Raw genomic sequence first — 12,533 nt, 5'->3', positions numbered from 1 at the left:
TTCTGCCAACAAGCGGTGACTCTGTGAGGAAAAAAGGACTACAATTCCCAGAAATCTAAGGGAGACTAGTCCATGTCTAAAACATGTCCCAGTTGCTTGGATCCTCTTAGGAAGAGAGGTTCTGTGGCTCTGTGCTTCTAGATGCCCGGGTTTTGCTAGTCCCACTACAAGCTTGTTGAATAATTTTTTTTTTTTTTAACAAGTTTAACATGTGAGGTGATCCAAACAGTGATTTGTTTGGAGAGATATATGTCATATTTTTTTTTAATTCTTTCAGATAAAAGATCTCCACAGGATCAGAAAATATGTCACTACAGATGGTAACAGTCAGTAATAACATGGCCTTAATTCAACCAGGCTTCTCACTAATGAATTTTGAGGGGCAAGTTTTCTTCTTTGGCCAAAAAGGCTGGCCAAAGAGGTCCTGCCCCACTGGAGTTTTCCACTTTGATGTAAAGCATAACCATCTCAAACTGAAGCCTGTCGTTTTCTCTAAGGATTCCTGCTACCTTCCTCCTCTTCGTTACCCGGCCACTTGCATATTCAGAAGCGGCGTAGAGTCTGAAAAGCAACAGTACATCATCCATGGAGGGAAAACACCAAACAATGAGCTTTCCGATAAGATTTATGTCATGTCCTTTGTTGGCAAGAACAACAAAAAGGTTACTTTTCGCTGCACAGAGAAAGACTTGGTGGGAGATGTTCCTGAAGCCAGATACGGTCATTCCATCGATGTGGTGTATAGTCGAGGGAAAAGTATGGGTGTTCTCTTTGGAGGACGGTCATACATTCCGTCTGCCCAAAGAACCACAGAAAAATGGAATAGTGTAGCTGACTGTCTGCCCCATGTTTTCTTGGTGGATTTTGAATTTGGGTGCTCTACATCATACCTACTTCCAGAACTTCAGGATGGGCTGTCTTTTCATGTTTCCATTGCCAGAAATGATACCATTTATATTTTAGGAGGACATTCACTTGCCAGTAACATCCGCCCTGCCAACCTATACAGAATAAAGGTTGATCTCCCACTGGGTAGCCCAGCTGTGAACTGCACAGTCTTGCCAGGAGGAATCTCTGTCTCCAGTGCGATCCTGACTCAAACAAACAGTGATGAATTTGTTATTGTTGGTGGCTATCAGCTTGAAAATCAAAAGAGAATGGTATGCAACATCGTCTCTTTGGAGGACAATAAGATAGACATTCGCGAGATGGAGACCCCAGATTGGACCCCAGATATTAAGCACAGCAAGATCTGGTTTGGGAGCAATATGGGAAATGGAACTGTATTCCTCGGCATACCAGGAGACAATAAACAGGCTACTTCAGAAGCTTTCTATTTCTATATGTTGAAATGTGCTGAAGGCGATGTGAATGAAGATCAGAAAACACTCACAAATACTCAGACATCAACAGAAGACCCAGGGGACTCCACTCCCTTTGAAGACTCAGAAGAATTTTGTTTCAGTGCAGAAGCATGTAGTTTTGATGGTGACGATGAGTTTGACACCTACAATGAAGATGATGAGGAAGATGAGTCTGAGACAGGCTACTGGATTACTTGCTGCCCTACTTGCGATGTGGATATCAACACTTGGGTACCATTTTATTCAACTGAGCTCAACAAACCTGCCATGATCTACTGCTCTCATGGAGATGGGCACTGGGTCCATGCCCAGTGCATGGATCTGGCAGAACGCACGCTCATTCAACTGTCAGAAGGAAGCAACAAATATTACTGCAATGAGCACGTGAAGATAGCAAGAGCACTGCAAACCCCCAAAAGAGTCCTACCCTTAAAAAAGCCTCCACTGAAATCTCTCCACAAAAAAGGTTCTGGGAAAATTATTACTCCTGCCAAGAAATCTTTTCTTAGAAGGCTGTTTGATTAGTTTCACAAAAGCCTTTCAAATTCACATGCATCAAAATTTTAAACCCATTTTAAAGAATCATAACAATGATGAAAATTATATTTCTAATTTTTTAATTGAAAATTTCTGGGTTTTTTTTTTAGTTTTATGAATTAAGTGCCAAGGAAAAGTGCTCATAATACAATGCTAAATACTTGAAAATAATTTACTCAAAGATATCTTAAATGAGAATTTCTAACCTGAATTTTTTCATCCAGGGAATCCTAAATCAGAAGCAGTAATAGTAATCAAGATATACTTATATCCCACACAGGATTTTTGGTTACAAGTAAGCTATAGGGTACTTAAGACGAAGTAAAACTGTTCAAGAAACTAACACCCAAAAAATTAAATAAATTATTTTGCACAATATAACAATTTGGTGGCTGGCCAAAAATTAAAACCAAAATCACTTATATCCCACGCTAGTGCTCTTTGTACACCTCTAACTGTAAACTGGTGTCTTAGTTATACCTGTGAGCAGAAGAAGGTCCCTATAGCTTATGTAAACTATAAGACAGTCTCCATTGACATGAAGGAAGAGAAAGGCATCTACAGCAAGTTTGTTACATTTTATCAAGTTACCTGCATGAACTTGCTTCAGAGGATCCCCCCCACCATCTGGTGCATGGAAGATGAACCAAGGCCAGTCACTTGAACAAATTCTTTTTGAGAGATTTAATGAAAACTGAAGTCCACTGCTACTTAGAATTCTGGGAAAAGAGAATAAAAGTGAGAGCACACTAAGAAAGGACCACTGATTAAATCTCATAAAGAGCAACAGTATTATTTCCCCCAAATAAAAAAAGTTTGGAGGATTTTCTAAAGTTAATAGGTAGACGATTTTAAATGGGGAAAAACAAATTTGTGTGTGTATGCGTCTAGTTGATATGTGGAGTTTGCTGCCAATGAAAATTATAAAATCAATGTGCTTGCAATGGTTCATTTAGATACTGTCTTGAAAGAAAATTAAAAAGACTTCATTTTGAGGGTCCAAGACATCAACTGATAATCAGATGATCTTAAAGAAATGTCATTCCTTTTGGAGTATTTTTCTGGCAGAGCCTCTCACCTTATCCTAAGAGCTGAAGCCGTGGCTTCTTATTCATCAGTCTTCACTGAAAGTCCACAGTGTATGTGTGAATTACTATGGCCAGATTTAGGGGAAACGTGACCATATAGGAGATAAACCCCCGGAACACAAGTTCATCTACACCAGTTCCGTGTGTTAGATACTAAAAGTAATTTGGATAAATTAAATCACGTTCAGTTCATTTTAGTAATGTTGCTTAATGAATATTCCTTTTGAACCTTTTATTATACCACTGTTTCATTTTTTGTTGTTTTTGTCATCTATGTAAAACTAATAGAATATTAAAATGTCTTCCATTGGTATTGATTTCCTCCAGTTATTAATTCTCCCAATTAAAGACAAAATTTTACTATTTCATTTTCTCAGGATCACTCTATTTGATTTCTTTTTTCCTGTTAAATGGAAGTGGTAGACGTTAAAACTGAAATAACCTTCATAGAGTTCAAAAGAGCTACTTCCTCAAGAGGTAGATACATTCTATTATCTTGACTTGTCTATAGTGACTAAGCGCCTAAAGAATTATTACCACATTTGTTTTGTAGTCAGTGAGATGAAGATATGATAACCAAGTGATTTAATTCTGAGCCCACTGGGTTCTGTAGTTAAACTCAGATCCCACCAGCATAGCTTCTTCTGTGGGGTGTGTGTGTGTGTGTGTGTGGTATATAAATGTATGTTACAAAAGCAAGTACTTTGGTTTTGCTTACCATCTATTTGAGTAAAAATAGGTCTTTTTAAGTCACCTCACCAGTGAGTCCATCAAATGTGACATTGAAGATAATGAGACTTCTGTTCTAATAATCATATGCAAACATTCAACTGAATCACATTAGAAGAGTACTCACTTCAGTGATGTACTGCTTTTGCTTAAAACGTTTCTCTATTTTTTTGGATTTTATTTATTTCTTTGAGAGAAAGAGCATGTGAGAGTGAGTGGGAGGAGTAGCAGAGGAGAGAGAAAGAATCTGAAGCAGATTCCACACGGAGCACAGAGCCCAATGTGGGATTCAGTCCCACGACTGCCATGAGATCATGACCTACACCGAAACCAGGAGTTCAACCAAGGTCAAGCAAGTTGAGCTTAACCAACTAATCCATCCAGGCACCCCATAGTTAAAACATTTCTAGGACTCACATTTTAGTCACCTTCAGGGCTATGGTTTATTTCTCTCTCTCTTTTTTTTTTTAAGGTTTTATTTTTTTTATTTGACGGGTAGAGAGAGAGCACAAGTAGGCAGAGCGGCAGTCAGAGGGATACAGAGAAGCAGGCTCTCCACTAAGCAGGGAGCTCAATGTGAGGCTCAATCCCAGGACCCTGGGATCATGACCTGAGCGGAAGACAGACGCTTAGCTGACTGAGCCACCCAGGTGCCCCCTCATGGTTCATTTCTTTGAAGAAATTTAACAACTGCCCCTCTCCCACCATTAGAGATGGAATTGGTTTCTGGAAACAGACAAACATCATCCAAAGCCTAGTAGGGTCTAATGCTCAGTATTATATTACCACTTTAGGTAAAAAAAAGAAATTCTGAGTACAAGCTACAAGATGGGCTTTCTGATAGGGCACATAAATAAGTTCTAAAGATAAATCTGGAAATGGTTTACGCAGAATAGAATCAATAAATAAGTATAGGGCTTTCCAAGGTGATAATTTTAGTCTACAAGTACAAGTGAATTTAATGTGTCAGGAGGAAGGGAAGTGTAAGAAAAAGAAATGGGCTAAAGGCCCTGGGGTGAGGTGAAGGTCATCACCTTTGAGGAACTGAAGGGTCAGTCTGGCTAAAACATAGTAAACAAGGGGAGTATGGAATGTCCTGAGCCTAAAGAGAGAAGCAAGGGCCAGCCCCCTGTGGTCTTCCTTAGTAAAGTCACATACAACTTCATTCACAGTATTTGCCCTGTCCCCTGTACCTCCTGTTTCACTACTTCTTTCACTGCTTTCTTTCTTTTATTGTGCTCAATTTCTAGAAATGCTAAACTAATAACATTTCTAGTGAGAACCCCTAGTTGTCTCCGTACTCAGGGTTTTTGACAAACCCATCCTCTCTACTGGGCATACCTTTCCTCTTGTGCTTTATCACTCCGGCTAATATTTAGTCCAGCTGGCCCATTCCTGCCCACTCCACATCTCAGTTCAGATGCCTGCTCCCCAGGAAGACTGCTCTGAACCCCATCACCTCCTTGAGGGCGCTAGCAAATCTCTGCTTATATACTCAGAAGTACAAGAAACAAAATTGTATTTTTCTGTAACTTATATTGTATTATGCATCCTTTTTATTGTGGGTTGGAAATTACATTTCAATAAATTTAGGGTCCTCTCTCTTCACCCAACTTTTTTTCTGAGTTCCAGGGAGAAACATAATGCCTGGTTGCCAGGAGTAGGAGTGATTGGCGGTGAAGCGTCTGATTCTTAAGGTCATCATCCTTCTCACTAGCTTCCACTACAACATCCACGCTCCCACAGGCCCTGAGGATATCAGCTTAATGATGACTCCTGAGTTGTGTATCAGCCTTAACCACAAGAAATCATTAGATCTAGTTCTCTCTTAGCTGTTTTTGGGTCCCTAGTGGGCTCACATAATAAGGAGATCATTCTGCCCCTTCATTTCCAAGCGTGGCCACAGTTGTCTCTGTGAGGCCACCTAGGACTCAGCTGTTTTTGTACCACTCTTGAGCATTTCGTGATAAATTTAGATTGAATAAGCAGCTATTCTAATCTACAGTGACAAGAATTCCACATTATGTATATGCCACCAAATTCCACTCTAGTATAGAATATTGTCCTTTGACTTGGAATGTATCATAAATGATATCACATTTCCCCAAACCTAGTTCTGTCAGGAAACATCTAATAAAGCACATTTATTACTAAGAGAGCTAACAGCTTATTCTGTCTCTAGATATCAACCCAGTAAACGTGTATTGGTTTACATTATAATTTTTAGAATAAAAGGAAAATGCAGGCTCTGTGGATCCCCTGTTTCCTCCAGGATCATGACCTGAGCCCAAGGCAGACGCTTAACCAACTGAGCCACTCAGGTCTCCCTCATCAGCCTTTTAAAAGGGTTATGGGGTCCTCCAGATTTGTAGCTGACTGGCAGAAGTATGGGCAGACTGGGCACCTCATTTATGGCTGGTATCAAAGTGGGGGGCAGTCTTATGGGACTGAGCCGTTCACCTGGGAGTCTAGGCTAACTTTGGATAGTTAATGTCATAATTGAATGGACTTATGGGACATCCAGTAGGTATTAGAGAATTGGAGAATTGATCACTGTGGGTAAAAACATGTCAATGAACTTCTCAAAGACAAAAATGGAAAGATATGTGACAGACCTCAAGGTATTTATTTAGACCTTGATCAGACCTTAGCATAAAAATACACATACTTGGCCTGCAAGTAACTCAGTGTGTATTTTGTAAGGGCAGAGATACATTGTCACTATCAGGAGGGGGCAAAGGATTGTATAGAATCCAAGGAGAAAAGGAACTTCCCACAAAGAAGAAGGAAAACTGTCATGGGAAGAAATGCTAAATTCATGAAAAGATGATGGTACAGCCAAACCTCCCTTCGTGCTGGCCACAGTCATCTGAGGGAGTGAGATATGTGAATTAGCAGGCCTGGTATAATTGACATTAAAAAAAAAGTTTGAAATTACTACTTTGTCATTTAAATATATATGCATGACCTTTCTCAATCTCGGATAAATCCCCTCACAGTTAGACCTTCCGTAAGCATTTCACTCATGTCCCATCCCTGACTTGGCATGGATGACAACCATTGTCTGCTTAAAACTCTTCAAAGATTTCCATTTGCACTGGGTAGGGTTCAAAGTCTTCTCCCAGCCCACGCATCCTGCATAACGAGGCCTCTGCCTGATTCTCCAGACACGCAACTACTTTCCTGCCTTCACTCCTTCTGCCTCTGCCAGATGGAACTTTCTTCTGTTCCCAGACCCCACTGATTGCTCTTCAGCTCAGAGCCTTCCCACAGGCTAAGTCGGCTCCAGGTCCATCCCTCCTCATCTGCCCCCACCTCACTCCCTCTACCCATCTCTCCTTCAAGGTTCCTTCTTCCTAGACACTTTCTCTGATCTCCCAGTTTAAATTCCATTGTCCTACTGTACTCAGATTGTACTCAGTACTTTTTCTTCCTAACACCTACTAGAGTGTGTTGTGATGCATTTGTTAGGCTTACTGTGGTTTTAATTTCTACTTCCACCTAGTTCTTTGTGAGCAGAAACTGTGTTGTTCACCACTGTATGTCCAGGGCCAAGCACACACTGCCTGGTGCAGAAGACATCCTCCACATATTTCTTTAAAATATGGACTGAGGGGCTCCAGGGTGCCTGGGTGGCTCTGTTGGTTAAGTGTCTGACTCTTGATTTGAGCTTAGATCATGATCTCAAGGTCGTGAGACGGAGCTCCGTGTCGGCTCTGCACTGGGTGCGGAGCCTGCTTGAGATTCTCTCTCTCCCCCTCTGCCCTACCCCCCACTCATGCACACACACTCTCTCTCTAAAAAAATTAAAATAAAATAAAGGCTGAAGTAGTTAGAAAGGGTACCAGGAACAGTATAGAATTTAGCTGGGCCTTAAAGAGCAAAGAGATGCCTCCTTCTCAAATGCAGTGGTAACATTCAAATACTTAGTGAAAGGACACAAACTTTCAATGATAAGATGAGAAAGTTCTGAGTATCTAAAGAACAGCGTTCTAACTACAGCTGACAATACTGTATTATGCACTTGACATTCAATAGAGTAGATCTTAAACACCCTCCCCACACCCAAATAAAAGGTAATGATGTGAGAGGATGTATCAGTTAGATTATGATAAATATTTTACAACGCATATCAAATCATTATGTCATACATGCGATATACAATTCTGTTTGTCAATTACGTCTCAATGAAAGTGGAAAAAATAAAATAAAACCAGGCAAGGATAACAGGTAAAAAAGAAACCAAGTAACCGAGCCAAGAAAACAGTGCGGGAGCAGTCCTGAAGGCTCCCTGAGGTGCTAGGATTAACCTGTTACTTGCTGGATCTTGAGTTCCTAGAGGATGGGGCAGGCTGCCAGAATGGGAAGGGTCCTGGGGCCTTTGGGACACAAGCTATTTGCCTACAAGTACAAACATATTTCTGTATTTTAAAAACTGGCACGGGCGCCTGGGTGGCTCAGTGGGTTAAGCCGCTGCCTTCGGCTCAAGTCATGATCTCAGAGTTCTAGGATCAAGTCCTGCATGGGGCTCTCTGCTCGGCAGGGAGCCTGCTTCCTCCTCTCTCTCTCTCTGGCTGCCTCTCCAACTACTTGTGATTTCTCTCTGTCAAATAAATAAATAAAATCTTTAAAAATAAAAACTGGCACGGTGACACAGAAGCACCAGGTTGAATCGTTGTTCTGAGCAGGAGAGAGCTCAGAGCTCTCCAGCAAAGGTGGTGCTGAGATGCTTGAAAACTCATGGTTGACAAGGAGACCACCCAGTCATGGGACGGTAAGACAGGCAGGACTGGATGGGGAAACCGGAGCAGTGGCTCTGCCTCCACGCAGGCTGAGCGGAGCTTCAGTGACCACGCACATGACAGGGAAGATCTGTGAGAAAACCAATGGCAATTCCTTTGACCCTGTTTGCGAAGGGGCAGATGTTGTTTTAGTAGTAGTAGTATCACCGGCATCATTGCCATCAGGAACACCACTGGACAAAAGAACCTGGGATCCAGCTCTGTACTGCCACTCTCTCTGTGACCATGGACAAGTCAACCACTCTGATCAAAGTTTTGAGTATATGAAAAATGTGAATTTTCTGGGGAACAGGCCCATATTTTTATCAGATTCTCAAAAAGAGTCAGAAACTATTGATTTTCAGAGTGTCTGGATGGCTCGTTAGGTTAAGCGTCTGTCTTCGGTCATGATCCTAGGATGTTGTTTTTCTTTTTTTAAAGATTTTATTTATTTATTTGTCAGAGAGAGAGAGAGAGAGAGAGCACAAGCAGGAGCAGGCAGAGAGAGATGTAGGCTCCCTGCTGAGTAAGGAGCCCCATGTGGGTCTAAGCCAAAGGCAGACACTTAACCATCTGAGCCACCCAGGTGCCTCAATAAATAAAATCTTAAAAAAAAAAAAAAAAAAAAAAAAAACTATTGGGAAGCCTGAGTGGCTCAGTTGGTTAAACGGCTGCCTTCGACTCAGGTCATGATCCCAGGGTCCTGGGATCAAGTCCCACATCGGGTTCCTTGCTCGGCGTGGAGCCTGCTTCTCCCTCTGCTTCTGCCTGCTTCTCTGCCTGCCTCTCTGTCTGCCTGTGCTCACTCGCTCTCTCTCCTTATGTCTCTGACAAATAAATAAATAAATTTTTTTTTTAAAAAGCTATTGATTTTCAAATTCTACATTTTCTTTTCTTTTTCTTTTTTAAGATTTTATTTATTTGACAGAGAGAGACACAGTGAGAGAGGGAACACAAACAGTGGAAGTGGAGAGGGAGAAGCAGGTTTCCTTGCAAGCAGGGAGCCCAATGTGGGGCTCGATCCCAGGACCCTGGGATCATGACCTGAGCCAAAAGCAGATGCTTAACAACTGAGCCACTCAGGAGCCCCTAAATTCTAAATTTTCGAAAAGCTTACTATTCACTTCAAATATCCAGAAACAAATGGTCTCAGCTGATATTAGGGTAAATGATATCTATTAATCACTATTCTGTTGCCCTTTATTCTAAAGACCACCAAATTTATTTTGTATTTCCCTCAGGAAATATGCGTTACTTCATTTTTTCAAACGTTGCACTCAAGAGTATTATTTGAATATAAATCACAAGACACACTTATTTCCAAATTTTAAACCTTTATTTCAAATACTTAAGCATAAAATTGTTAACAATAACCATAATATTAATAAGAAGAAAAAATATTAAAATACGAAAGTAAGTATTGAAACACATACTTTATTTAATTTCAAAACATTTGACATGGAAACACAGGTCACCAACATCAAATAAATGCCATTGCATTCTGGCACCTGAACGTTCCCTAAAACACAAAAAAGAAGGCTCTCGGGAGCCATTAAACAAACTTTATGATTATTTGTTAAGAAAACAAACCGTAGGGCGGTTCTGCACAAAATATCTTATCAAAAATGATTTCCAAGGTGTATTTATGTAGATTACTATAGTTAAAGAAAAATAAAATAAAATAAAAGAGAACGAAATATCCACCCTTACTTAAAATGTCTTAACAGTACAAGAATGGAGCATCGCTCACACAAAAACTGAAGAGACATACATTATCCGCACTCAGAAATCCCTCCCATCACTTGGTGATTTGCTCCTCCCAAACACCACTGCTGCCGTCTCCTGGTTGTGCAGAATTTGAATTCTGTTTGATATAATGCGAGACCTGCATACTCAACCAACAAAATCTTTATCTTCATCTATATTGTGTGAAAACAAATTGAGGCAAAACTACATTCCAGCTCACCTGGAAAAAGGTATCTTTTCTCCTGCTCTGGCATCTCAGTGCTTGTTTATGAATCCCAGAGCACTTTCTGACCTCCCCTGGACCATTCCTCGGTTTTCATCAGCCATTAATATGGGTCCCTGCAGTGTGTCTCCGTGGGTTGGCAGGAAAACTTGTAGAATCAGGTTTCACGGGAGGAAAATGCATTGCCCTTCTGAAGCCCCAGTCTATACTCCAAAAAAAAAAAAAAAAAAAAAAAAAAGCTCTATCCTGTGTGGTTAATTTCCCTGGAGTATGTGACCACATTTACAATGGGCATTGTCAAAAATAAAACCTGAGGATAAAACCAGACCTTGGATATTGCAATCTCAACAAGGAGGGCTAACACAACCATAGGCAGCATTTCGACATCCTGAAATGTTTGCGGCCAGATGTTCCTGGGGCTTATCAAAACGGCATTTGATTAAGAGATTATTGCGAAGGTTGTTTTATAAATCATACAGTGTGCCATATGCATTCAAAATAGTTCCTACAATGCTAGAAAAGGAAAATTTAATACCAGAAAGTATTTACAGTGCTACCAATCAGACAACAGAGTGGAAAAGGGGCGGGCGGAGGGGGGAGGGGGTTGGTCTACAAATAACCAGCACCAGCATGCTTCGGGAAATGAGTGATTACATGAATTTAGCTGTTTATTAGTGCAGAGACATGCTGTAAGGATTAAATGAGAGGAAAGGAAGGGGTGGCCCAGAAGCCCATTAGTTTGCCAAATACAAAACTTGACATTTTCGAGAAAAATACAATTAAAATGTGTATATATTTTTGACAACTAAATTACAAATGTCTTTGTAATTTCTATATATGTTGTATATAAAAAGCAAGGGAAACTGCTGTATTTTTTAATGGAAAATGGGGGGTTCAATCCCTGCAAAAGCACCAAATGCATATCATTTAGGATAATGCCTCTGACACACGTTTGACAACTAAATTACACAGCTCTTTGGTATACTGTGTATGAATAGTGGCAATTATGGCCAATAAAATCAAAGAAAGAAAAAAAACTAATTAACACTAACATATCATTATGACTCACTAGCATATAAAATCCTATGCCTGCTCTAAATTGCCAGCAATTGGCAATTCCCAAATTTCTAAGGATGAAGACAATAGTCTCCAAATAACTGGAGACACCCCAGCTTTGGGGAGGGGCTCTCAGGAGCTTTCCCATCACTTTCTCCTATCAAAAGGCCCAAAGCACAATAATGACTTATCAACCCACCATCCCCACTCCCAAGAATTGTAAACTGCAGTGATTAGTTGGGGATCCTAAGCGAATTATGACACTGCCTTATTTAAAAAAAAAAAAAAAAAAAAAAAAAAAAAAAGATGGTGGTTAATTTTTTTTAGTAGAAAGAGTATGGAATTTGGAGACAAAAGGCCTGAGCTCAAATTCCAGATTAGACATTTATTATCACTGTAACTTTGGACAGATTATTTAACTCTCCCTCAAGTGGGAATAGTAACAATGTCTACCCTCACAGAGTTGTTGTGAGGACAAACAAAGCAAAATGAATGTGAAAATATTTAAAAATGAGGAAAAAAAACACTCTAACAAATGTTAACTCTTCCTCTGTGCTATGAACAGGCTTCGTCTAAATTTAGCAGGTGAGAAAAGTAGAAAAGTATCCTGCTCCAAAAATCTGAATGCACTGAAAGTAAACTGATCTTAATAGAAAGAGTGACACACTTCAGAGGGAAGGACTCCATGAAATCTGGATTTAGTAAAACTGACTCAGGTTTCACATGGAGAAAAATCTGGCAGAAATTTTTGGTAAGACATTAAACCTGTTTTTACACAGTGAGTCAACCCAGATCTTAAAAGCCTCTGTGGCTTTAAGATTCTATACGAGCATCAGAGATGCTAAATTAAATGAAATTTAAAAAAAAAACAAAAATAAAAATCGTACTTGGCTACCGACAGCTAAGTAAAAATGAATTATCAGAAGACTTAATAACTGTAGATAACAGTTTTATTCTTCCAACTTTATTCCTGAAAAAAGTCATAGTCACAGATGACCTCCTAAACTCT

General features: G+C 40.1%; 1 protein-coding gene across 1 annotated transcript; it reads left to right on the top strand.

The window, feature by feature from the left end:
- Nucleotides 1-285: 285 nt before the first annotated feature.
- RAG2 (recombination activating 2) lies at nucleotides 286-3,269 on the top strand. Its single transcript, XM_059158517.1, has one exon. The coding sequence runs from the start codon at nucleotides 306-308 to the stop codon at nucleotides 1,887-1,889; it is 1,584 nt and encodes a 527-aa protein (XP_059014500.1). The 5' UTR covers nucleotides 286-305; the 3' UTR covers nucleotides 1,890-3,269.
- The last annotated feature ends 9,264 nt before the right edge of the window (nucleotides 3,270-12,533 follow it).

This window comes from Mustela lutreola, chromosome 1, assembly GCF_030435805.1.
Source record: "Mustela lutreola isolate mMusLut2 chromosome 1, mMusLut2.pri, whole genome shotgun sequence".
Taxonomy (NCBI): Eukaryota; Metazoa; Chordata; class Mammalia; order Carnivora; family Mustelidae; genus Mustela; species Mustela lutreola.
This window is presented reverse-complemented; position numbering and strand designations above follow the sequence as displayed.

What these genes read in the sequence shown, in the direction of transcription:
- RAG2 (XM_059158517.1), top strand. Translation starts at nt 306, where the DNA reads ATGTCACTACAGATGGTAACAGTCAGTAATAACATGGCCTTAATTCAA.